Here is a 26,231-nt window from a genome sequence, read left to right as displayed (position 1 = left end):
TCCGAGTTTGTACCATGTGCGTACATCCGATCTACTTTGAGGTGCCACGTCGGGCCAAAGTGCTATGTGAACTCCGAGGCGCCACATCATCTTGGTGGTGTCTACAAATTTTGTCGCACTAAAGATGCTATAATGTTCTCTATCAACCGAGATATTGTAATATCCAAGTATTTTGGTCGATGTCAACTTAGGATGGTAAAGACATAGATGCCCAAGTTAGGGGATAGATATTATACGAGCATTGTTGGTCGACATAATCATGTTTCATCATTTAAGTATGTGTTAGATGTTGGTTGCTGGTAGTATCTTCATGTGTTTCTTTTAATCTAGTTCATCGTTTTAAGCAACCTGCAAGATACATTCAGATTCGAATTGTGCAACACTCACTATCACACCCTAGATTTATTGAAAATAAATTATTTATTTTAACATTTATAATTTATAAAAAACTTTTGTTGAATTTAAATTTCTTGTCTTTATAACACTAAATATTTTTAACTAATTTTTAATAATTTATTAGTAAGGCCATAAGCAAGAAAAATTTCTTTCACCCAAACATTGTTTCTACTATAAATCAACATATTATTTTGAAATAAATATAAAAAATTTATTAGTAACTATGATGATAGGAACCTTTGAAGAAATATCATGAAAATAGTATTCAATATTCATAAAATATATTAATAATTTAATATAAAATAATATCTTATCAATTCGAAGTCTATGTATCAAATTAATAATAATAATTCTTATGCACTAAATAAAATCATGCATCAATCTTATGCATCACATCTTGATGATATACATAACATTCAGACAATAATAACATACATTAGATACGTAATAGTGTGCTCTCTCAATAACGAATGAAGATGCATACTTTATACGATGCCTTTCATATTCTTTCAATAGCAAATGAAAAGAACCCATATCACTCTCACTCTCAATAATAGATTGACTTGTATATCCTCCCAATCCTAATAGTCAATAAAAGCATATCCTCCCAATAGTCAGTAAAGAAATCACTTAAAAACTACAATTGATGACCCATTATTTCCCAAAAAGAATTAAGATATATAATTATTTATGATTATTTATTTATATTTATTCATGTATTTATATATATATTCAAAGAAGTAATATGATAAAATATTATAAGAGATCATGCTTGATTTATAACCTACTAGAATTTGTTCATTGATGGCTTCATATTATATATATGACCTACACTTAACTTGACGAGCCAAACTAAATTCAACTGGGACCTAATTGAATTGATTTATACTCCTTATTAAAACTAGCCTAGAACTAACCTAAAATAATATGATTTGAATTTAGTTGATTATAATTGGGTCAAATGGACTTAAATTGATCAAATTGGTTAGGAATCACTTTGAATCAACTTGAACCAATTAAGCTGGTTTGGTTCAATCAACTAATAAGCTTGAATTAATAAGAGAAGAGGAATTTGGGCTAGGCTGCATAGTATTAACCCAAACTAGATTAATCCTACCGAGGCCGTGGATAAGTCGCATGTGTGGATCATACTTATCCTAGGGAGTAGGTTAGCCTAAAGTGTAGTGGGCTAGCCGCATGGGTTGGGCCAAGCCTTACCTCTGAAGTAGTTCATGGGTGGATCACACATGAGTTAGATCATGTCTAATTATACGAGTTTAATTGTACTTAGCTACATGAGTTAAGTCGTGCCTTACCATATTGCTTGAACCATACTTTGTCATATGAGTTGAGTCAACTTGGTTTGACGGATCAACCTGGCTCATGTCACACCAATTTTGATCTTAATTTTTTTTAAAATATTTTAATTTATCACAAAATAACATTTAAACCTGAAAAAAAATAGTAGAATAAGTATTTCATTGATCAAAATTTAGAAATTCACATAATTCTTTGACAAGTTCAATAAATTAGACCCACCATTTTGACATAGATTTATAAAATATAGATTCAAGCATAAAATAACATTATTCCTCATGCATCATCATCATTAAATAAAAAATTATTTTAATATTAAAAATTCAATGATCATTACTTATTAATTATATTTTTAAAATTAAAATATTATTATGTATCATGAAATTATAACAAATTTAATACCAAAAATCTCATAGCATAAATCAAAACTTTGGAAGAAAAAAGTATAAGATTGAGGATCCTCTATCCTTCGCTCGATGGGGAGAAGGAGCATGGAAGAAGATCAACTCTTCTCCAAAGCTAGTAATAGTTTAATTTTTATATTTAATTTATATTTATTTTATTTTTACACATAAAGATAGAATTATAATACTTATTTTTTATAGTTCACATATAAAATTAAAAATTTAAAACAATTATTATTTTTAAAAAAAATCACATGATTTATTAAGAAGTAAATCAATTAATAATTTTAAGATTATTTAATTATTTAATTGATTGACCAAATTTTTAACTTGATTTACTAATAAATAATGTTATAAATAATTTAATTAAAGCAAACCATTAATTTTGATAATTTGATTGATGGGAAAAATCTTTAAAATTATTATACTGATCGCTATAATGTCTCAACATAGACGTGATGTTGTATTATTTATGTGGCGTGAACATACTAACATCCGATCCGTTTCCGAACCCGTTGTCGGACGCATTTGGGTTGGATCGCATTTGTTCGTAAATTTTAACAAATTGAAGGGCATCATCGTCATTGAAGCGTTCTCTACCCTTTCTTCCGCTTCACCATCCGGCGCGGCAGCGGTGACGCGACCTCATCAAGCACCATCATCTAATCAGCCACCGTAACTCTCTCTCTCTCTCTCTCTCTCTGGAATTCTCGTTGGGTTTCGTGGAGGCGAAGACGACGGCGACGACGGAGGAGAAGAAAGGCGAAGCAAGAGAAGAAAGAAGGGGAGATGTCGGTGCAGGAGTATCTCGACAAGCACTTGCTCTCTCGGAAGATCGAGGACGCCGTCAATGCCGCCGTCAGGGCCAAGGCCTCCGACCCCGTCCTCTTCATCGTACCTATTCCCCTCACCACCTCCCCATCTCCTCTTCTTGGGTTTGTTTTGTCGTTTGATTTCATCGTCGCCTCTGTTCGTTCTGCAGTCCAATCACATGCGGAAGGCCGTCCCTCCCGTCATCACCAAGATCAAAGCGCGGCAGATCTTGGACAGCCGAGGGATCCCCACCGTGGAAGTCGACCTCTACACCAACAAGGGCATGTATCGCGCCTCGGTTCCCAGCGGTGCGTCCGCTGGAATGTACGTGAACCGTGTTCCTCCTCCTTTGTGATCCAATCATGCTCCCAAATCTTTTAACGCTCATTAGTTGCTTTCTTGGGTGATCGTCACCGTTCTTGTGAGGTTGTTGAATCGCATCGATTCAATCCATCTCTTGGGGCTTTCTGTGTGAACGATTTCTGGAACCTAGATGCATTTTAATCAACATATCTTTTGCATAAAAATAGTAATGCGGCAGTCGATTCTGATGCAGAATTTTCTATCAGAAGCAACCGAATGTGATTCTTGGCCCTTATCCAATCCGGTTAGAAGGTTTAGCCCGAAAAATGTTCACAATAGGCTTCCACAAATGTGATCATCATTGAATATGTGAGGATCGTAATGAAGGACTCAGAAGAACTGACCCTGAGAAATCATATACAAAATCACTTTTTTTTTTTTCTTTATATCCTAATTTTGGAGGATCCTGCTCTTCTCAAAGATTCAGTTAGCACCTTGCAGTTTGAATATTTTCTATTCTAGATATTCATTTCTTAGTACCAGAAATATGGTTCTTGCCATGTGGGTTGTCTTACTACATATTTTCTGTACTCTACACATTTCATTTATTATGAAATGTATTTGAGGTTTTCCATCTTACCTTAAGAAAGACTAGCTTGTTAATTTTAATGTTCCCCATAAAACAAGGACCATGTCATTGGAAGTACTTTGTTAATTTAGCTTGTTACTTTATAAAGCACCGCTAAGATTAGCAACCACACAAAAACCCACTTATCTCATGTCATTGGAAGTACTAGATATTAATGTTAGTACTGCACATTATACTGGAATGAAGGTTCAAAGAGTGCTTGGCTAGTGTCCTGTTAGCCGTTGTTGCATTGTCATGCAAACAAGGACCATGGCATCATCTGTACAGGTTGTCACAGTTTCATTTTGCATTCATCTGATGTTAGTAATTGACAAAATGTTTGTGCAATGAAACGCACCTTGATATTTTCCCCTGCTTTCATATAATTGCTTCACATTAAGAAACTGTCAATTGTTTTGCTGTCAAAAGGAGTCATCACTCAATAAATTCGTTCATGCCTTATCTGAATCCTAGCACCTCAATTATAATATTTCATGTTGATCACTGTCTTTATTGTCTAAACTCAGGTACGAAGCTGTTGAATTACGTGATGGTGACAAAGGGAAGTATCTTGGTAAGGGTGTTTTAAAAGCTGTCAATATGATCAATGAGAAGATTTCTGAAGCCTTAATTGGCATGGACCCCCTACTCCAAGTCCAAATAGATCAGGCAATGATGGACTTGGACAAAACTGAGTATAAAGTAAGTCTTTTTTTGTTGATAACATAACTTTATTGCTTTGGCCATTCTTGCTTGCATGTCTCTAAAGTCTTCCATGCTGAAAATATCTCATGATTTCTAGGCTTATGTTACTTTGGCAGTTTAGTTACAAAGGAAAATCAGATTGTATTGTTTTAGCACTTGTTCTAACTCTCATGCATTCTTTATAGATTTATTTATTTTGTTGATGGTCCATGGAGATGTTTGCATTTTCTTATTGATGCTTACTGTCAATGAGATCACTATCATCTCTTTATTATGCAGAATTCATTATCTTTACAAGACTTTACTTTATATCTCTGTTCCTTTTGCTAAGAACTTTTGATCATCTGGATGCAAGGGTGTTGGATTAAATTCTTCTGAGTATCGAAAATATATTAGTGGTTGGTTAACCTGTTATTGTCCTTAAATTAAGCTCAATGCTTGAAGTATCAGACAATTTTATCCATTGTGTAGTTACTTGTTAAGTTATTTTCTTTAGTTTTAGTCCATGAAAGGCAAATTCAGATTTTTCTATTTAATGGAGACTGCAATTTTGTGTTAATGTTTCTGTCAACCATGAATAGCAAGATACAAATCAACAATTACTTGAAGAGTTTATGATACGATCGAAGTTTTTGCTAATGTCTTCAAACCTCGAGACTCCAAACGTTATTGCTTTTTCTGAAGAAATAATTTATTTGTTTACCTTTCTAAATTGACTATTATCATTATTATTTATCAAAGACTTTTCTTATACCTTTGTAACTTGACTATTATCATTGTTATTTATCTCTTTGAAATTATTTTTGGCAAATGAAAGAAAAGAAATCACCAGCTAAAAGAATATCATACAGACAATTAAGTTTACACTTCGAAAAGGACATTCTTTTGTTTGTCAAGGACAGCATTGGATCAATTTTGTGCAATAAATGCATAAGAGAAAGTTTACACTTCGAAAAGAGATGAATGGACTGAGTAGACGAAAGGAAAAGAATGGTTATGATGAAAGCAAAATAATTAAGATTGCATGCTGAAAATTGGTAGTCTTGTAGAGTCCTCTTGCTTATCATCAATTTTTCTTTATTAATTTGGAGATATTCCTAATTCTGTTGCTTTTTATTTATATGATGTTTTCTTCTTTTGTTGCTAGATTAACATTTAACCTTTATTTATTTATATATTGTATGTATATTTTGATTTTCATCCAATGCCTTTGTTTTTTGTATTAAGCCACTTGATTTCTTTCTTTTGCCAGTGGATAACTGTTCTTACTTGCAGAATTTATTTGTTAGCTACTACATGTTTATCCTTAACTCATATATTTTTCATGTTTCTTAGGGAATAAATGGCATTAAGCATTTAACATGGTAACAGATGATCCCTTGATCTGTCTGGATATCATATTTGAGGGATTGGATTTTGTATCTTGTTTCATTATTAATAATCTCGTCTGTATTTACAGAATGCTTATGATAAAAGCAGGATATTATTAGTAGGCTACATTTTGCAGGCTGAGCTTGGAGCGAATGCAATGTTAGCTGTGTCAATTGCTGCCTGTAAAGCTGGTGCTGCTGAAAAAGAGGCACAATATAATTTTGACTTGGCTGTTGGATTTTCTGTTTCATTTATCTACACCTTTGTTCAATTTCTTCTTGTATGTTCAGGTTCCATTGTATAAGCATATTGCTGATCTTTCTGGTAAAAGCAATCCAGTTCTTCCTGTTCCAGCCATCACAGTCATAAGTGGTGGAAAACATGCTGAGAACAATCTGGCTGTTCAGGTATTGCCTGTATTAGTCGTGATTTTTTAGACCAATTCTCTTTTGCTAGATAATTGATATGTATGGATGAGAGGCTATTAACATCTTAACATAGTTGGACCAATCAAAAGAGTGATGCATCAAGTTATTCAATTAGCCATGTTTAATTCAGCCCACATTTGTTTAAATTCAGTGTGTTTTTATGCAAATTCAGTGTGCTTTCTGTTTAATTGCATTTATGCTAAATTCAGTATGTTTAAATTCAGTGGCATTTTCTGTTTCCTTTACTACTGTTAAGATGTATGTCAATAGCACTAGCACTGTTGAATGATTCACATATGAAACAGTTCTGTGCTTGCTAGAAATTCTTTTTTCATATCACTCCATGTGTTCAGACTAAGATTTATCAACTTTCATTTCAAAATACTTGCTTGGCAATTTTATTTTTAAATTTCCCTCTTTCTGATGTTGAAAACTTTATCAACTCATGGCATAATTTTTTTTCTGATTAATTTATTTGGTGAGAAGTTAAAAACTGACTGTCAATTACTACACTTTCAGGAAATTATGATTCTTCCAGTTGGTGCAAATAGCTTTCAGGAAGCAATGCAGATGGGTTCTGAAACATATCATCACTTAAAGGTACTCAAAATCAACTTCTTAGTGTTATGTTATTCTTTTGCAATATTTGATTCTTCTGAAAATAACAACTTGCTCATATAACCTCTTGAAGGTAGAGTTTCAGTGATAGATTTTCTACTGCATCTGACTATTGTTTCTTGGCTTTAGGTGTTTCAAGCATCACATGCAATATGTTTTATCTAAATAGTTGATAATGTTAATTTGAGGGTTTTTTTAACCTTTTGTTTCATTTTCTTACAATATACTACAGCAATGCAGTTCTAGAATTTTTCTTTAATTCCTCACTCATTGTATCATTTCAAAGGATTCTTCTACTTGATTATTCTGGTTTTCACTATATATTTTCCAGCCTCAACTAATCTGGCTGCTCTTCACATGGTTTGGCTGAACTCCAGGCTATTATTATGGAGAAATATGGTTCAGTTGGGTATAATGTTGGTGATGATGGTGGATTTGCTCCAAATATCTCAAGGCAAGTTATACCATTCTCTCATGACATTAAATATGAAACTAACTAGAATACAATCCCTACCAGTAAAGCTATTTGCTCCATTGGTTGCAAGGCTTTCTTTTAGTTTCCAAAAATAAAAATCTAGTGCATGGTGGTTTTTCTGAAGATCTTTTTTGGCTCAAGGATAGTTGTTTCACAGCACAAGGATGTACCAATACCTTTTTGGCATGGTAGAATACTGTGCTCTGCCAGATGGCATGCCCCTATGTTAATCAACATAGACCAAAAATTAGTCTAGACATAATTGAATGCCTTAGGCACGGGCTGGCATAGTACATTTGATTACATTTCTGCCACAATACATCTTGACTCATGCCATCACATTCTGATTGGCACAATTGTCCTTAAGTAGACCTGAATATTCTACTTGCTATGTAAATTTGTTCTCTCTTAGACCTTATTTGGACCAGCTAATTGTTTTTTTGGGCATCAGCATCACGGAGTGCTTGGATCTTGTTAAGGAGGCAATTGACAGAGCAGGATATAATGGAAGAATTAAGATGGCAATAGATGTTGGTGCTACTGATTTTTGCATCGGTAAATGCAATGCAAGAAACTTAGTTCCATTTTATCTATTTAAATTTCAAATATGGCATGTTAATTTTGCTCAGTGTTTCCTGTTATCGGAAATAACGGCATCATGAAACATGATGTCAATGTGCCTAAATTTAAATTTCAGATATCGATGTGCATAAATGATTTTTTTAATTGATTTATTCTGCAATGAAACATGTTAGATTTCAAAATGCAAAATATATCAGGAAAAAAATTTAGTGTGGAGAAATAATAAATGAGCAGTTGCTCCTTAACCATTCATTTGAATTATCCAAACTATGTGTAGTTTGTGATTGGTTGCTATTATAATGTGACACCAGGTGCATTATGATGTCAGTAGACAACTAAAAATATTTTTGCTCTTATCAGGAAAGAAGTATGATTTAGACTTCAAAACACCAGGGAAATCAGGACAAGATTTCAAAACAGGGGAAGATATGCTCGAGTTGTATACTAAGCTGTGTACAGGTAAGTCATCTGCCTTGTTGATTATTTTTAGGTCACTATTGAAATTATGGAAAGCAACATTGATCTAATTGACAAATTACATTTCTACTAGAATATCCAATTGTTTCTATTGAGCAGCCCTTTGACAAGGAGGACTGGGAACACACAAAGTTGTTCTCTGCCTTGGGGTTATGCCAGGTGCATTCCTTGTTCCGAGTACTTCTGGGCTAAAGATAAAGAACAGCTCTTGATAGAACATTTTGCAGGTAGTTGGAGATGACTTATTGATGTCAAATCCTAAACGCATTGAGCGGGCAGTAAATGAGTATACTTGCAATGCGCTTCTTCTCAAGGTAACCTGCTGATCTGAGCACGCACATGGCTTTAGCAATGACTATGATAGAAGTATAATAACTGTCTTGGATAGTTTACTTTCTTTAAATGTAGTTCAAAAATGGTTTGGGTAAAAGTTGGTGGCATTAACAAACCATACATTGATTTTTGTCATGGCTGTTCAAAAATATAAGCCTTAGATCAGGAAAATTAGCAATACCAATATTTTAGAATTGAATTCACTTGACAAATTGATTAAGGACCTAATATGGTTAATTTCAAACAATTGCATTAATCGAATCAGAAAAAGAAATTGAATCAAAACTAGGATGTACCTTGACTGACGTAAATGATTGTTTGTTGAATTCTTAATCTCATAAGCTTGATATGATTATTCTGGATCTGGATTATGATACAGGTAAATCAGGTTGGTACTGTCACGGAGGCTATAGAAGTTGTTAAGCAAGCAAAGGATGCTCAATGGGGAGTCATCATTTCTCATAGATCTGGAGAGACTGAAGAGACATTCATTGCTGATTTAGCAGTTGGGCTTGCCACTGGTCAAGTAAAAGCTGGTGCACCTTGTCGGGGTGAGCGGCTTGCAAAATACAATCAGGTTGGTCCGTTCCTAATAAATAAGAAGATCATATTAATGTGGCTCATTTCAACCATTAAGATGTTGACTATGAACACTAAGATTGGGTCACTTTAATTAAACTACCAATCAGCATATATTGCTTTGTGCCTTTTTGCGCAAAGCAAATAGTTGTTGCCATAATGAGGAGTTAGCATGTTTTCTAGGATAGATACCAACCAACCACATGCTGAGCCTTTGTTAAAGAAAGATTTTTTGCTTTAAAATGGGTCTCCTGCTATTGTGCATCTTATCATTTATGTTTTTCATAATCCCATTAATTTACTAATGTGTCTATTCTTTTCTAAGATGTCATCGAATCAAGGATTGTTTCTGTTGAATTGGAAGTGGATTATTACAAGCTACTTTTTTGTTTGAAAATTACGCCAGATAGTGGCGTTCTAATATTTATTTAGTGTGTATGTTGACATTTTCTTTTTCAACACTGCAGCTACTTAGAATTGAGGAAGAACTTGGAAACCAGGCCATCTATGCTGGAGAAAATTGGAAATGCCCGTGATTGCAGGCAGGTTGTCTTTTCCACAATCTCGCCTTGGATAATCTCCTGTGCAAATTTTGCTGCTCAAATCATGTTGTTTAAATAGATTATGACGTATTTATTGGTTAAAAAATACCTGGCTGTGTTTTTCGAGTTTGGCTAGTGAGGAAAGATGCACAGATTTCGAATGATGATTGGTTAACATATCTTGATGAGGTGCGCTTTGTCGACTAACTTGTGGCTGTTAAAACTGAACTTGAGAAAACATTGCTTGGTTGGAGGTATTTTTCTCAAGGTTGGTTGATATCCTCTTGTTTCAAATTCTTGATGTAAATTAAAAAGCATATCAAGATTTCGCTGTGTGACAGACAGCAAACTAAAAGTCGAAAGCATATCAAGATTTCGTTATGTAACTAAAAACATATTTGCTCCATGGAGCCAAAAAAAAAAAGCATTGATTGACAATAGGTGCCATCGACATCACATGTCATTAGGTGCTTCTGCCTTCGTCTCATTATCTATTGCCTTCTTGTAGGTATACCATTTCGCCATCACAAGATACACGCCAAAGTTCACGAGGCTGAGGACGGCCAGGAGCCCGAAGAAATAGTCGAGGTGGCCGCGGTCGAGGTCGTCCGGAATCCATCCGGGCTTCCCGTTCTTCGTGGTGATGCGTGAGACGATGGTAACAAGCAAGCTGCTCAAGTAGTTTCCGAGCGCCGCCGTGGTGAGCGACAGGGCGGAACACATGCTCCTCATCGCGTCAGGCGCCTGGTCGTAGAAGAACTCCAGCTGTCCGATGAAGGTGAAGACCTCGGCTGCCCCCACGATGACGTACTGAGGCACCTGCCAGAACACGGACATGGGAACATAGACACCATCGTACCGCTTGTGCCGCGCCACCACCCGGAGCCTCGCGACCTCGAGAACGCCAGCGGACGACATGGCGAAGATGGAGATCACCAGGCCGACGCCCATGCGCGTCAGGTGGGTGAAGCCCCGCTCCCGACCCGTAAACCTTCGGGCCACCGGAACGACGACGCGGTCGTAGATGGGAACCCAGACGATGACGCTGATGGTGTCGAAGATGGAGAGCGAGGCTGACGGGATCTCGAAGCGGGGGCCCATGTGGCGATCCAGGGTGTTGCCTTGCAGCACGAACATGGTGCCCATCTGGCTGTAGACGGTGGAGAAGACGATGCCGCTCGCCCAGATGGGGAGGAGGCGCACGATGCTCTTCAGCTCCTCGACTTGGGTGACCGTGCACAGCCTCCATGGGTTCACCGCGCCGTTGATCTTGTCCTCTTGAGTCTGCACTGCAGCCTTGTCCAGGAACCTGGGGGATCCCACAAAGCAAGCTTAATTAGCAGAGACGAAGAACACTAAGATCAGAAAGCGCTATCATATCAAAGGAGTAGTAGTTCCAGTGGACTTACTTCAATTGGTCCGTGTGATCCATTTTGCGGCTACCTCGTATGGCAGAGTCTTCCCGTGTGATTTCATACAGCAGTGACTTATTTGCGGGCAGCTTCACTCCAGATTTCCTCAAGGATGCCACCATAACCTGGGCAATACGTGTAAGAGGGCTTCCTCCTGGCTTCTGGTGCCTGTACAATGGTGTGCCCAAGAAAAAGCTCACGACCGCAACAGCCATCGCGACGGCCGGGATCCCAAACCCCCAACCCCACCCCACGTTCGTCTGTATCCATACCAGCACAGAAGCAGCCACCAGCGAGCCTATGTTGATGGAGAAGTAGAACCAGTTGAAGAAGGAGCTCTTCCTCTTCTTCTCCGACTCGTCCGTTTCATCGAATTGGTCAGCGCCGAAGGAGGAGACGCATGGCTTGATTCCTCCTGTCGCCAGTGCAATAAGATAAAGGGATGTGAAGACCACCGCAGTTTGTGCTCTCGTTGGATCACAGACGCCACTGTGACAAGTAGGTTCCAGGCCTTTTACTGATGCAGTCAACGTCAGTAGCGTCAGACCCTGCAGTCGAGTAGATCACAGTGTCCAGAACCTGAGTGAGGCCTCCAGCACAAGAATCATAGGGATGCGAGTTCCTCACCAAGATGTAGATGATCATGAAGCTGGCAATCGTCCAGTATCGTCCAGCGTAGGCATCAGCTATAAACGCCCCAAGGAGTGGCATGACATAGCATGTACCGGACCAGTCGGTGACATTGTTTGCTGCAGTAGCATTCCCTTGGTGGAGACGATCCTTCATGTAGTTCACCAGGTTGGTGCTCATGCCATAGTATGCCAGCCTCTCGCAGCATTCGTTTGCTGAGACAGGCAGCACGACATGAATATTTATACAGCAGCTGGCTGCACAAAGCACATACATGGTTACGAGAACAAGAGAACCGTACCAAGAATGTAGGGACAAGCCCTCCAATTTCCAGTGTCCTTCTTGATCGCAGGGTTCCCATGGAGATCAGTCGTTCCATCTTTCGTGTATATATCTTCGCCTTCCCCCATCGGCTTGAAGCGATCCTTATGAATAATAATACTTCACCTGCATAAAAGCATTAATAATAATATCAACAAGGATCAACACACATACACACACACACTGGAAATGAGGAAGAATTGTACGAGACGAGTGTTAATCTTCGACCATACCTCGAACAGATTCTGGGCAGATGAAACTCTCACTCTCTCTCTCTATTCCTGCTCCTCCGATCAGGCACTCAGCGTCTCTCTCGAGTCTGATGAGCTCGCGAAGGGGTTGTTTATAAAGACCGACCACTTGACAAATACGCCAGAGGAAATTAGAGGCTCTTGCACGCCCTTCTATTGTTAACGAGAGATGGCTGTTCATAATTAGTAGAAGGAAAGCTTTCTTCCAAGACCAAACAAAAATGATATCGATCACCACACTGTTGGTAGTTCGCTGCTGTCTTTGAAGAAATGAAGGAGGACACGCTTCCAGAGAAGGCATTGATGTCCTGATGATAGCCGTCGGGAGATGGCACGCGTTCCTACGCTTAGCAGTGAGAGGCGGTACCAATAAAACCGATTATAATTATCAATCACGGGCCCTTCTTTATTCTCTCTTCCTATGCGAATCAAACCAAATTGATGAGATTAAAACTTATTCGACACCACAAGGATGGAGTTTAGCAATCATCTAAATACAATACCTGGTTTGCAGGTTTATTATTGTCCTGACATATGAATATATATATATGGCTCTGTGCCTGAGAAAACAAATCGTCCTGCTTCAGAGCTGGTAATTGCATGGGGCTACACTTGTTATCAATACAAATGTACTTCAAAATAAATCAAGATACAGGAAGGAACATCGTAGAATGCAGACCTGAAGGACAACTCCATCAGCCTCTGTTGTCTAGATTCATCTTCAGCCCATATCCCAGTGGAAACAGGGGATCATAGGCATTGTGCCCAGCATTCATCGGTAACTGGTCGACTGACTTGAACCAAGTTATGGGCAGCACACCTTCAAAGTCGTAATCTCCAAATAGGACATCAGCAATGCCCCCTCCCTCACTTCCAGGTAACCAAGCTGCAACCAGGGCGTCGATCTTGTCCAACAATTCTGGCTCAAAAACCAATGGCCTGCCTGATATCACAATCACCACAGTGGGAACCTTACTGGCAACCAGAGAGATCATAGTGGCACCATCAAATGGTATGCCAAGCTCGGTTCTGTCACCTAAAAACTCTGCATACGCATCCTCCCCAATGGCAACTATCGCATACGAGTATTCCCGATCAGAAAAGGTGGCTTCAGATGGGCATTTCTCGTATACAACTTCTGTTTCATTTCCTGCTGCTTCTCTGATTGCTTCCAACACGGTTGTGCCTGCAAATGTAAAATTGGCATGAACTTATTTACTCCATTGATAATGTTCAACTCATAGACATTGAGAAAAGATAAAACCTTCCATTGAAATTAAGAAAGCTGAGCTTGAGAATCAAATTGTGGCGAGGATATAAAATATGGCATGGCTTCCAACATAAAAGAACAAGTCATGAACGATAACTGCTCGTTTGTTTTCTACATTCTGACAAATTAGTCCATGTGTTACTCAAAAAAAGCAACTACATGTATGTTACACTGTCTGATCACTTGAACATGACAAAAATATCAATTATTTCTTACCTCAAAAACAACAATTCACTGGATTAATTTGCAAAGCAACAACCATGCATGTATCATCATGCAAAGGCAAGCCTAACTAACACTATATCATTTGGTTCCAAATTGGGGCATGCCAGTTTGTAGAGTTCATTACTTTTGACTTTGAACAGATCCATCCCAGAAAATGCAGACATTATAGCCTTTCAGAACAATTCACCAAAATGTCACAAGTGCATGCCAGTCATTTTGCGCCAAGAAGAACTTCAATAATCGACATGAACAACTCAAAAGTTCTATTCTATGTGATGCCTATTAAATATTGTCTCTTGTTTATCATATTCTCTGGAATGTATCTGTCAGATGCTGCTAATGAGTTCCGCTCTCTGTACTGTATTATTGATATTATAAACCTTCAAGACTACATATTTTTGAAGTGAAGACAATTTGGCACCATGAACATCTAAAATAGCAATCTTAACTAGAATTAAGTTCATCTGCCATAAAGCCCTGCCAAGAAACATAAACAGCCTCAGTATGTAGTTTGATATGACCTATTGTATTTAGGTAGATGATATAGGTCATCAACATTTTCCTCAAAAAGATCCCTCAAATTATTGTGCAAGATGATGCAAAGAAAAATCATGTTTAACAAGTTACTTTGTCGAATAATCCATAGTGAAAATAACAAATACCTGCTATATTTGGCTGTTTTTGTTACGGATTAGTTTAACTTGCCAAACTATGTTAAACCCGGGACAAATGTATGCAAGTCTTCTATGTGATGTATATTATTACTAAAACTCTCTTGTTATGCAGTACAAGAACACACATATGCACAAAATTCAGCTTTTGCAGTTTATGTGGATCGACCAGCCATTGACTAGTTGGACACCACAACATCAGACAAACATATTGCAAGACAACTTTCAGCTTCACAGGCTTAGGCTACCATAAAGGAAGTCCTAAAACTATTTGGCCGACCACTTGGTACCTGTTGAAGATTAGAAAATTTGTCTGTGGTAGAAACGAGAATAGTTATAGTAGATGAGGATATTCAGGGAGGAGGGACAGAGAAATACTATAAGAAAAAGATTCTGTCATTGCTAAGACATGCAACAAAGCTTTTAGCAAATCATTATGTTGTGTATGCTTAAGCAATAGACATGCATGACAGACCAAAATACAGTGAAGTTTTTAAATATCCAGTTACCATAAACTGTCAAAGGCCAAATCAAAGAAAAGAAATAAAATATGGTAAAGGAATTTTTTTCCGAACCAATCAAAACATAGCCTACCGATTGTTATTCTTCCACTACTTCCATGCCACGTTATGGTCCATCCGCCACACTGATATCCAATATCATCAGCATGTGTCCCAGCAACAAGGATTCTTCTGGCATTTTTGTCTAGAGGAAGTATTGGTTTCTTTAGATCCTTTCCATTTTTTAATAAAACTAGGGATCTTCTAACAGCTTCACGTGCTAGAATTTGATGTTCCTGATAAAAATATGATATAAAGAAACAAAAAGTAAATAAAAAATTCTATGGTGATTAATGATTAAATAAAGAGATAAAAGGATAGGCCTGTTCACAAAACTATGTAGACACCCAAATTAAGGAAACAATAGTAGCACATATCACTAATAAGTGGAAGGCCCTGAGCATACAAGAAGGATTTTTTTATGCAGATAAATGATGCCAAGAATTTACTAATTCATACAGCCTCTGAGCTTCTTATTTGAAGCCTTTACAAAACTGCTTTGCCGAAGTTTTCTGCTGGAACTATAGTTCACATGTGGCCAAACTTCTAATATCCATCAGGTTGCACACTATTATTACCATAATTATTCTTTAATAATGAGACAACATGAACTACATGTTAATGAACTCATTCTTTATCCTGTGCTTAATGGTGGCCTAATAAGCTTGAATTTTTGTAAATTTCTGGAAGAAACCTAAATAAGGAACAATAGACTATACATCATTTTCATTTAACAATATGTATTGGCTATTTTCTATGACTGGTATATCTGTTTTCATATTGAATATATCATTGCTATCATTTTGATGAATTGTACTCATTGTTTAGTGTCTTATATCATTTTTTATCTTTTTAGTTAGTTCATCTAAAAGATGATTAATATCTTAAGCCGTTGATGAAGTTTAAGACAAAAGAAGTTTAAAAAAGGTGAAGCTGGTGGCAAAAAGACATACATGTTTTTTGCTTTACTATTTCAAACTTTATTGTGATTCATCAAGCTTACCTTGCAGCCAACAACATCAAACAAAGATCTGTCAGAGAAAGGGTGCTCAAATAGTCCAACAACAAATTTCACCCTCAGGATGCGGTCTACAGCATCATCAATCCTTGACATGGATATCCTCCCGGATTCCACTAGAAATACCAAATCTTCTAAGAACTTCTCATATCTGTGGGGCACCATAATCTGTACAACTGTTAGTAGGCAAATAAAGATAAAAGTTGCTGAATGTACTGTATATTTCTTTCAATCATCACCATGTCGATTCCAGCATTAACTGAAGCAGAAATGCAATAACGGTAATTCGATCCATGTGGTTGGCATAGCCTATCTATTCCTTCCCAATCTGATATCACAAAACCCTGAAATCAAAATAATAAGGAGAAGTTTATTTATCCACAATTGCTAACATTTGGTCCAAAATGAACGAAAAGTATTTCAAGAAACTAAAATTCAAGAACAGACCAAACATGCAAACATAGTTGACACCAATATGCTTTGTTATTGTGTTTGTGACTTGAGTAACAAATAAAACTAGATAATCCTGTAGCAGTACATACCTTGAAACCTAGCTTGCCCTTTAGAATCTCTGTTATAAGATAATGATTTGAATGCAATGGCCTCCCATTCCAACTAGTGTATGATGCCATAATTGTGGAGACTCCCTGTGCAAGACAGTCGAGATAAGGCTTCATATGAGTTGCCTCCAACTCCTCAAACGTACAAATTGTATTCCCTTCATTCTTTCCTTTATCTGTGCCCCCATCCCCAACGAAGTGCTTGGCACAGGCAATCACATTCTTCCTGCAATTGGAACAAGAATATCAAGAAACAAAGCCATGAATAGTTGGGGGATTTCGGACCCATAGGTTGCAGATTACAAGAACTTTTACAACTATCAAAATCAGAGACAGCAAGGCATGTCTGAAAACCCTAAAGAAAAATTAAGAGTAGATTGGTCCTGCAGTATATTATGACAGGAGTTGTTGTTGACCCTTGATGCCTCGGCAGATTATTTACCTCCCAGCAAGAAAAGGATGACCTGGAGGGTGACCCAGGGGAGGTGATCCCTGCAATCCCGCAACAATCGAAGTCATAGTCCGGACAATATCTGTGTCCTCGCTGTAACTCTCATAGCATCTCCCCCACCTGGGATCTCTGCAGACCTACGGAACAAATCAAGAATTCCTTCATTCGTGGACTGCAGCATAGTCATACATACAATAACTAAAAGAGAGAACTTCTTGATTTGATGACACTTACAGCCACACAAGGGGCGAACGTCCAGTGGATGCCGGTAGCTCTCACCTCCAAGGCCGTCGCTTCTCCAATTCTGCGAGCGAGGTCGCCGTCTCTGAGATCCACACGAGGACGTATTGTTAAAGCACAAGAACATTTCCATGGAGGAGGAAAAAGAGGAAAGAGGGCGTGGAGGACCTAATGGCGCCGAGGGCGACGTTGTGGGGAAAGATGGTGGCGCCGTAGAGGTTGTTGTGGCCGTGGACGGCATCGGAGGCGTAGAGGATGGGGATGCCGAGGCGGGAAGCCAGAGCCCAGTGCTGCATCCGGTCGATCATGTCGGCCCAGTCGCGGGGAGAGGCGCGCTCCCTGGGAGCGCTACCGCCAGCGCTGAGCACGCTCCCGACGGGGAGGCCGGAGAGGGCGGAGGGGGAGGCGACGCAGCGCTCGATCTGGGCCATCTGGGCGGCCTTCTCCCTGAGGGTCATGCGCGAGAGCAAGTCCCGCACGCGCGACTCCACGGGCTGCGTCGCGTCCCGATACGGAGGGAGCAGCTCATTCGCCATCCAAGAATCTTGGAGAGACAACAAGGGAAGACGAGGAGTATACAAAGATGCAGGCGCAGCCGCTCCCTCGCCCTCTCCGCAAACAAGCAGGCCGAATCCGCACAGTGGAATATACAAAGTCGTCCCTGTCCCTTGAGCGGCGACTTACGCACCGACTTAAATATGGACTCCAATGACCCGACCCGGTCACACACCCTCATGCCGGAACTTCGGTCGTAACTAAAGTCGTTCGACAACCATTCCTCGCCAATATAGATCCACGCCAATCCGGGTACCATCGACGCTACGGCCAACAAGGAGACTCGTTTTTAAAATCGCGACTTTAGTGGCACGTGCAAGACAGCAGCCCACGTAATCGATATTCTTGTCGAGTTAGAACACGGCCTCCTCCTCACCATAGGTCAACATTCCATCAGCATCGCGACACGAGGGCCTCGATTAAATTGGATAATCCTCCAAGAATAGGTGCAATTTTAAATAGATCATTTAATATTTTTAAATAGATCCTCAATTAAATTGGATAATTCTTCAATAAACGGTGTTATTTTAAATATATCATCAAATATTCTTTTCGTTTTAAATTTATCCTCAAACTCTCAGTTCCGTAGTATTCAATTTTTTATTATTATCTACCATCAATGTATATATCTATATCCTTTTCTATAGCTTTCAGCCACACCATCCAAATACAATGCCTGGCTTGTAGATTTACTTTCGTTCTGACATTATACTTCCAGCATCTCTAGGTTAAGAGCTGTGTACAACTCGACCTGCTCCAGAGCTGGAAATTACTACTTACAAGAAAAATCGATATAATGGAGACGTGAAGGACAATTCCATCAGCTTCGTTTGCCCGGATTCATCTTCAATCCATGTGTCAGTGACAACCTGTGCCCAGCATTCACGGGCAACTGATCCACTGACTTGAACCAAGTTACAGTCTGCACGCACGCCTTCAAAGTCGTGACCTCCAAACAGGACATCAGCAATGCCCCCTCCCTCGCTTCCAGGCAACCAAGCTGCAACCAAGGCATCAATCTTCTCCAACAATTCCGGCTCGAACACCAATGGCCGACGCGATACCACAATCACCACCGTTGGAACTTTGCTGGCGACCAGAGACACCGTACGAAAGGGTATGCTGAGCTCTGTTCTGTCACCTGAGGACTCTGCATGGGCATCCTCCCCGATGGCAACTACTGCGTATGAGAATTCCTGGTCACATAAAGTGGCTTCAGAAGGGGATGTATCGCATATATCTTCTGTTTCATTTCCTGCTGCATCTCTGATTCCTTCCAACATAGTCGTGCCTGCAAATAGAAGATTGCCATGAACTCATTTACTCTGTTTGAGAATGTCCGGGTCAAAGCCTATTTCATGTCTCAATCGAGAAGGAGAACTTTCCACCAACAAATTAGAAAATAACCTACTGATCGTTGTTTTTCCACTGCTTCCTTGCCACGATACAGTCCATCCACGACACTGGCACCCAATATCATCAGCATGTCTGCCAGCAACAAGGATTCTTCTGCCATATTTATCTAGAGGAAGCATTGGTTTCTTCAGATCCTTTCCATTCTTTAACAAAACTAAGGACCTTCTGATTGCTTCACGTGCTAGTAGTCGATGTTCCTGACAAGAATTGATGTAAAGATATGAAAACTGAGCCTTAATAAGTGAATACAGTGATTAAGAAGAGCCATTAATCCTCATAATGACCACAGGACACACCGTTAGATATGATTATTATTATATCTTTTAATAATAATAAAAGATATAAATTGTTAATCAAACTATATATTTTTATTTTTTTATATTTTAAAATTTTTATTTACTCTGAGATACACACGAGGACGTATTGTTAAAGCACAAGAACATTTCCATGGAGAGGAAGAGGAGGAAAGAGGGCGTGGATGACCTAATGGCGCCGAGGGCGACGTTGTGGGGAAAGATGGTGGCGCCGTAGAGGTTGTTGTGGCCGTGGACGGAATCGGAGGCGTAGAGGATGGGGATGCCGAGGCGGGAGGCCAGAGCCCAGTGCTGCATCCGATCGATCATGTCGGCCCAATCGCTGGGGGAGGCGCGATCCCCGGAGCCGCTGAGGACGCTCTCGACGGACAGGCCGGAGAGGGCGGAGGGGGAGGCAACGCTGCGCTCGATCTGGGCCATCGAGGCGGCCTTCTCCCTGAATGTCATGCGTGAGAGTAGGTCCCGCACGCGCGACGCCACTGGTTGCGCCGCGTCCCGGTACGAGGGGAGGAGCTCATTCACCATCCAAGGATCTCTGAGCGCGTAAGAGAGACGAATGCGAGGTGGAAGGGGCGTTCGGGGCTTATATAGAAGCTCGATCGATCGATCGCTCCGCCGATGCGGTTTTTCGTGTCTTGAGTCTCGACTAGGGAGGCATACCGTTCCTGAGTAGTGCTGACATAAGTGGCGATGGACCGACGTGGCACACGCAAGGGAGAAGCCACGTCATCGATACAGGCGCCCTTATCCGCGTGACTAAAGTCGTGCCAGACATAAATTGTGACGTAATCTTTTTTATGCTTTAGGCTCAGGCTGTCCCAACCACCATGTCACAGGTGACTCTTCGTCATCTGGGGTATTTTAGTGTCATTTTGAGGATGATAATGACTTTTATCTTTTTCTGTCGCCTAATCAATCCGTTTACCTTTATCGGAGATTGTCAGCTTTAATACATAAGTCAGCAACTCATCATATATTAACTTTTTTTAATGAGATATCTGGAAAAAATAAATGAAAAAATGACGAGAAATACAACTAAGAGACGTGCGTTTGAACCATTCCACTGGTTCTGGTCTTTTTATAAGCTTACTTTGAAGTCAGTGCATTGGGGACAATGAACCCGGCCGCCGTGTCTGTTCTGGTCGCATTCGCCATGCTTCAATCAAAATAAGGTTTAGACAAAAATCGAAAGAAAAAAAATTAAAATTAAAATTTCTATTATATAATATAATAACAATCTTATAATTTTGGATAATATAATAAAATATTTTAAAAGATTTTTTTTAAAAAAATATTAAATATTTTATAAATATTAAATACTGAAATGCTAAGATAGCAACATTTAAACATTAATAATGTTATGTTCCAACTAGACTCATTGAAATTTTTTTAAAAATATTAATTATCAATTCACATTTCAAATGTGTTCCCAAATACACCCTACATCAATGATCCCTCAATCATTGATGTAATTTCAAGTTGAACTAATTCTTCAACAATTATTCAAAAATACTTATGTCATTTACTCCAGATAGAAAGATAATTTATGATTACATTCACCTACTTTTTTATTTATTGACCATACTTTAAAAATCCATGAAATTAGTATACCTAAAATTTTAATTAATAATTGTCATGCACATGGATGCAATATGATAATTGAAGTCAAGTTAGTGAAAAATAAAGCTAATTATGATTACACAGTATTATGGAAAGAGTTTGAGATTAATCAGGCCAGAGCAAGAACAATATTTAGTTCATCTTCCCGGGTAAGATACAAAAAAGAACATGAACAATAACATTATTAACTAAAAGATGCACTTACTTACCTTAGTCATCAACATCCAATCTGGTGTTTATGATCCATTGTAGTCAGCGAAAATAGGCTGAAATAATGCATGCCTTGAACATGACCTGATCTAAGTAATGCTGTTGATTTGACATGAAGCAGAACAGGATGTTGTCTTCTTCAAAAGTATCGAAGTATTTGAGAACAAAATTTGGATAGTCAAAATTCATCCCTAATATAATCACCGGTAAGTTGCACATCTCATGAAACTGAGTCAAATTTAAGTTCATTTAAACAAGGGCGCAGTCAACCAAGTTTGGTCCGATTACTTTGTCAACATAACTTTGAAGAGCAATGTTGCCTATAACTTCATCACCGTTTTACCAACTCGGGGTTCCTGCCAAGTAGATTAAGCATTATCATGAATCTGGATAGAACAGTTGAAGCCCAGAAAAATTCTTCTAGCTATACATTTAGTCACATGGCTCACCTCTGAATGTGATCAAGAATGAGAAGCCTTGGCCCGGGTGGAATATTGACATCTCGGAGTGCACTGGAACATACATACAGAAAGAAAGAATTAGAGAACAGTGTGACATTTTCATGCAAAAGGAACTTGTTCAAGTAACTAGAGAATGTAGGAGAACTGGATCATCCTTGGAAGACATGAATCATCCTTGCCTGTCTGTGAGAAGGGGTAAAGTAGCATCACTGAGTAAGCCTTTCTTGAAGTTCTTCTCGTAATTCTGAAGGCCAAGGTTTGTTAGCATTCTTTTTGTGCCAGAGTATAACACATCATCAGCTGGTGGCTGTGAGAATTTCTCACCTATCTGCAATTTTATCGGAAAGGAAAAAGTAAAGAGGAAATGCATATTTGACCAGTCAGATATTCTTGATAGTGATTTCAAACATGCTAATAGTGCTCAAGTTGGCATCAGTTTATTTGTTATGGCAAGTACCGAAATTATCAATAACCAAGAATGATATCATAACTATCAAAACGAAGCTAGCACATATCATCATTTAATTTTGTTTGTAACGTTGATATCATTTATTTGATCTGCCATACACAGCCTTCATGTTGCTTTAGAATAAAAATAAAGGAACGAAAATTATGTTATATTATTTGTTAATTGATCAATCCGCACATCAAGGAAATTTATTTGCAACGTACTGAAATTCCACTTCTTATACGGTCTAGAAATGCATAATTCCACAGTCGGTTTGAACTAAAGCAGCATCATGTTCAGTATACATTAGACTTTTCCTTAAGAAACCAAAGCAGAGATCTGGTGATAAGTTGACCTACTGATTTCTACATGGATTAACTATAGCTGGGATCACCAATGACAGTAGGTAACTAAAACTTAGTACAACATCATAAGTTTCACCTATGCTTTCATACCTTGAAAAGTCCACCTTGAACAAGTGCAAAAAATAGTCCTGAAGTAACCGCATTAAGAGCTTGATTTGGTCCTCCCATGCCACTAACCAATGAAAACATTGCTCCAGAACCAAAAGCTGCCGCCATGCTGCAAGATGAACCAGAATAAAAGCCAATTTGGAGTACATAAACAGAGCTGAACGGTACTTATCCCTCTTTTTCATCAGTATTGATCAACTTATATGGCATCTGTATGGTCCATTATTCTTGCAGATGACAAGATCATCAAAGCTATATCTCCTTATATCCCCTGATTAAGATACTACCATGCTATCACTGGCTAATATCGGAACTTATAAATACCTTGAAGCAACATGTAGCATAATAGATTAACCAGGACTGAAAATACTAGTACTGTAAGAGCTTCTGAGGATTACTATATAGCAAAAATATTACTATATAAAGTATTGAATTTATTGAAGAAACAGCCAAGATGTTATATAAGGTGATTTTCTACTTATTAGAACCTAATATGCTCTGAGAAATGAATAGAAAATCAATGAGAAATAATGTAAGCATATTTTAAGAGCTGGATAGTGGTAAGAAGCAACCAATCTTTACAGCAGGAGATGTTGTAGTTCTGATACTTGACATGCAAAGAATTCCTCAGGTTTCTGTAAATATTAATTAGATATATGTGAAATTAAGAAGTAAATTTGACAATCTAGCTCAAAGGCAAGTAACTCAAATATGTCCTTCATGATTTCCGACGCCAGTATGTTAGCCATCATAATCTTCTTTAAAGACTTTAAGGTCAGGAAGTGCTAGGATTGTCACACACCCATCATATTAGCCTTTATAAGGTTGAAGCTATGATCAGCTTCTGATCTCAATAAGAATATCTTTCTTGATAAAGTTCATAAGGGAGCAACCAAGACTAGGATTGCCAGTAAATCACCTAAGAAAAAAAAACACCTCAATAATGAAAACTACAGGCCACATTGATTTAGGTATTTGGCCTTTTTTTTTTTTGATACATCCCTTTCCCCTGATGAATCTGAATTCCCTCTATCAACACTGTGCGTCCCAAAAAGATCAATCAATCATTAAAGCACACTTATGTTGACATACAATTTATTATTCCCCAGTATCTCCAACATTAACATAAATATCAACATGTTCAACACTAATGTAATCATACAGTCACATGTATATTCATGATCGCATATACAGAAAATTGCATTTTGGGCCATTCCAAACTTACAGCATGCCCAAGTATGATGCATGCCACATGCCAAGGCACAAGATGGAACTCAGTGGTAAGTCCATACACAGCGTGCACACACGCACACGCACTCATTAGATTCAACATATCATAGCATGATATGTATGATGACAAAAAATTGGTTATTTTGGTTATCAATAAGTTAGATTTTAATGCTTGACTTAACATAGAAACAAACAGCTTTTTACTTAAAGACATTGTTATTCAACAATACTGTTTTCAACTGTTCATTTTATACATGTTTGTGGGAATTTTGCATCTATGCGACTTCCAAGATTATGCATTCAAACAATAGCTATAATATCTAAATTCAACATGCATATGTTACTAACAGACCCCATATTGGCAAGAAATGCATGCATTGTGACATCCTTTCTATAATATGCATAAATGACTAGCAGATCTCTTTGATCAACGCATAGTTATTTGTGTTTCCTTGATTCAAAGCAAAGAAGGGCTAAACACAGGAGCACAAGATATGATTCTTTACTTTCCAACCAACTTGAGTGAATTTGGAAAAATGCTATAAACTAAAAATTGATTGAACAAAACACATGAAAAGTTTGCCATTGATCTCACCTGCCTTGCATATCTTCCGCCCCTCTTATTCTCTTCATCACACATGATATACCTGCATTAGTACCTGTCATGACTGCAAAGTTACGAGCTTGCACTAACGGGCCACCTGCAAAAGCCTGTGACAGATGAAACAGAGTCAGGTTGTTGAGATTCCAAGTAAAAGTATGTATGGGTATGAGTGCAACATGGCGTCTCTGTTCCGTTACCAAATGGCACATATAATGTGACAGGACAGAAAGGGCTGAGAGAATGACACAAGAAGATGAATAAGAACGACACAAATGCTAAGAATCAGCATTTTCCAAGTTCCAACCATAACAGAAGCAAACCAATTTCATGTAATATATGATTACCCAATACAATAAGAACTTTGCGAAAGTATATTTCTGGATTGGATAAAAAAGGAGCACTAATTATCTAGTATGAGTATATACTGATTTCACATCAATATTATAAATTTCCGCTGACATATTGGAGTACGGATAAAAACATATCATAATGTACTTCAAATTGCAAAAAAGAAACATAAATTGAAGAAGACTAGAAAGGAAGAGCAACCTGCGCCTGCTTGAGGGAGGCCATGGCTTGGGGGTTGAGGCCGGGAGCGTTGGGAGGTGGGGTGGGTAAGGCCGAGGAGGCGTCGGAGGTGAGAGAGCCCATGAGGGCGCCGATGAAAGCGCCCTGGGCGGCGCTGGTGGCGGTTACGATAGCCGCCTCCACGGCGGTGGGCTGCTTCGCCAGCCAGGCCCGGAACCCAGTCTCCAGCTCCTTGATTCGCGTCTGCAGCTGGGCGACGGGGTTCGCCGGGGGAGGGCTCGGTGGAGCCAACACCATCGCGCCCTGGTTCCCTTTCATGGACCGATCGACCGACCGCCGCTCTCTCTATCTCTCTCTCTCTCTGGGGGAAGAGGACTTTGATGTATCGCGGATAATAATACCACGCAATTTGTCGACGGATAGAAGGAATTTATAGCGACGCGAGTTTACTCTCATTTTTCTAATTAGCTAAAATAAACACTTTTTCTTTTGCCTATTTCTTGGATCAATTAAAAAATCAGCAATTTCAATTGGCACTATATTTCATATTTTAATTTTGTCTTTATATAAGCATATATACTATTGATAATTCTTTAAAAAATAATAATTTTATTATTATTTATAATCTCATTATTATCATTTTTTTTTTCTTCCTCACAATTCCTTAATTCATCCATTCACTTCCAATGCCCTTCATCGTTGTTGACATCATCTTGGGTCGACACCTCTTAATTCTCTAGGTTCAAAGTTCCCTTATCTTTTTGTGAATGTTGAGATAGTTCATCTCCATTC

The 26,231-nt window shown here is 38.6% G+C and overlaps 5 protein-coding genes across 5 annotated transcripts; 1 reads left to right on the top strand and 4 right to left on the bottom strand.

Annotated features, from left to right (window-relative positions):
- Window positions 1–2,753: 2,753 nt before the first annotated feature.
- Window positions 2,754–10,148, top strand: LOC103987865 (cytosolic enolase 3). The gene is made up of 13 exons (XM_018826872.2): window positions 2,754–3,011; window positions 3,100–3,254; window positions 4,389–4,563; window positions 6,074–6,145; window positions 6,228–6,344; window positions 6,885–6,965; window positions 7,361–7,437; window positions 7,910–8,013; window positions 8,401–8,499; window positions 8,591–8,676; window positions 8,745–8,831; window positions 9,230–9,427; window positions 9,897–10,148. Exons 1-13 carry the CDS (start codon window positions 2,907–2,909, stop codon window positions 9,963–9,965), a joined length of 1,425 nt encoding a protein of 474 aa, XP_018682417.2. The 5' UTR covers window positions 2,754–2,906; the 3' UTR covers window positions 9,966–10,148.
- A 129-nt stretch (window positions 10,149–10,277) lies between these two features.
- Window positions 10,278–13,220, bottom strand: LOC135676325 (protein NRT1/ PTR FAMILY 8.1-like). Its single transcript, XM_065187375.1, has 6 exons — window positions 13,089–13,220; window positions 12,568–13,004; window positions 12,315–12,460; window positions 12,011–12,228; window positions 11,381–11,931; window positions 10,278–11,280 (listed from the first exon to the last, which is right to left on the bottom strand). Exons 3-6 carry the CDS (start codon window positions 12,421–12,423, stop codon window positions 10,425–10,427), a joined length of 1,734 nt encoding a protein of 577 aa, XP_065043447.1. The 5' UTR covers window positions 12,424–12,460; window positions 12,568–13,004; window positions 13,089–13,220; the 3' UTR covers window positions 10,278–10,424.
- On the bottom strand, window positions 13,077–18,248 carry LOC103987864 (uncharacterized). The gene is made up of 8 exons (XM_009406306.3): window positions 17,749–18,248; window positions 17,575–17,665; window positions 17,332–17,477; window positions 16,872–17,115; window positions 16,569–16,673; window positions 16,315–16,497; window positions 15,346–15,547; window positions 13,077–13,771 (listed from the first exon to the last, which is right to left on the bottom strand). The coding sequence occupies exons 1-8, from the start codon at window positions 18,114–18,116 to the stop codon at window positions 13,281–13,283; spliced, it is 1,830 nt and encodes a 609-aa protein (XP_009404581.2). The 5' UTR covers window positions 18,117–18,248; the 3' UTR covers window positions 13,077–13,280.
- Window positions 18,249–19,289: 1,041 nt separating this feature from the next.
- On the bottom strand, window positions 19,290–20,973 carry LOC103988424 (uncharacterized). Its single transcript, XM_065190093.1, has 3 exons — window positions 20,035–20,973; window positions 19,543–19,748; window positions 19,290–19,426 (listed from the first exon to the last, which is right to left on the bottom strand). The coding sequence occupies exons 1-2, from the start codon at window positions 20,388–20,390 to the stop codon at window positions 19,733–19,735; spliced, it is 372 nt and encodes a 123-aa protein (XP_065046165.1). The 5' UTR covers window positions 20,391–20,973; the 3' UTR covers window positions 19,290–19,426; window positions 19,543–19,732.
- A 795-nt stretch (window positions 20,974–21,768) lies between these two features.
- On the bottom strand, window positions 21,769–25,850 carry LOC103987863 (chloroplastic import inner membrane translocase subunit HP30-2). Its single transcript, XM_009406304.3, has 6 exons — window positions 25,461–25,850; window positions 24,903–25,018; window positions 23,060–23,186; window positions 22,336–22,484; window positions 22,145–22,207; window positions 21,769–22,051 (listed from the first exon to the last, which is right to left on the bottom strand). The coding sequence occupies exons 1-6, from the start codon at window positions 25,755–25,757 to the stop codon at window positions 22,027–22,029; spliced, it is 777 nt and encodes a 258-aa protein (XP_009404579.2). The 5' UTR covers window positions 25,758–25,850; the 3' UTR covers window positions 21,769–22,026.
- Between the last annotated feature and the right edge of the window lie 381 nt (window positions 25,851–26,231).

The sequence above is a fragment of the Musa acuminata genome, chromosome BXJ1-6 (genome assembly GCF_036884655.1).
Source record: "Musa acuminata AAA Group cultivar baxijiao chromosome BXJ1-6, Cavendish_Baxijiao_AAA, whole genome shotgun sequence".
Lineage (NCBI taxonomy): Eukaryota > Viridiplantae > Streptophyta > Magnoliopsida > Zingiberales > Musaceae > Musa > Musa acuminata.
This window is presented reverse-complemented; position numbering and strand designations above follow the sequence as displayed.

Bases quoted from the DNA above. Each gene is read 5' to 3' on its own strand.
- LOC103987865 (XM_018826872.2), top strand. From the start codon at position 2,907: ATGTCGGTGCAGGAGTATCTCGACAAGCACTTGCTCTCTCGGAAGATC. The intron at 4,564-6,073 runs GTAAGTCTTTTT...TACATTTTGCAG, and splicing joins TGGACAAAACTGAGTATAAA to GCTGAGCTTGGAGCGAATGC. The intron at 6,345-6,884 runs GTATTGCCTGTA...CTACACTTTCAG, and splicing joins AGAACAATCTGGCTGTTCAG to GAAATTATGATTCTTCCAGT.
- LOC135676325 (XM_065187375.1), bottom strand. From the start codon at position 12,423: ATGGGGGAAGGCGAAGATATATACACGAAAGATGGAACGACTGATCTC. The intron at 11,932-12,010 runs GTGAGGAACTCG...ACTCGACTGCAG, and splicing joins TCATGATCATCTACATCTTG to GGTCTGACGCTACTGACGTT. The intron at 11,281-11,380 runs GTAAGTCCACTG...GGGATCCCCCAG, and splicing joins GATCACACGGACCAATTGAA to GTTCCTGGACAAGGCTGCAG.
- LOC103987864 (XM_009406306.3), bottom strand. From the start codon at position 18,116: ATGGCGAATGAGCTGCTCCCTCCGTATCGGGACGCGACGCAGCCCGTG. The intron at 17,478-17,574 runs GTAAGTGTCATC...TTTGTTCCGTAG, and splicing joins CGTTCGCCCCTTGTGTGGCT to GTCTGCAGAGATCCCAGGTG. The intron at 16,498-16,568 runs GTGATGATTGAA...ACAGTTGTACAG, and splicing joins TTAATGCTGGAATCGACATG to ATTATGGTGCCCCACAGATA.
- LOC103988424 (XM_065190093.1), bottom strand. From the start codon at position 20,390: ATGGTGAATGAGCTCCTCCCCTCGTACCGGGACGCGGCGCAACCAGTG.
- LOC103987863 (XM_009406304.3), bottom strand. From the start codon at position 25,757: ATGAAAGGGAACCAGGGCGCGATGGTGTTGGCTCCACCGAGCCCTCCC. The intron at 23,187-24,902 runs GTGAGATCAATG...TTCATCTTGCAG, and splicing joins GCGGAAGATATGCAAGGCAG to CATGGCGGCAGCTTTTGGTT. The intron at 22,208-22,335 runs GCAAGGATGATT...TGTATGTTCCAG, and splicing joins TTACCCCTTCTCACAGACAG to TGCACTCCGAGATGTCAATA.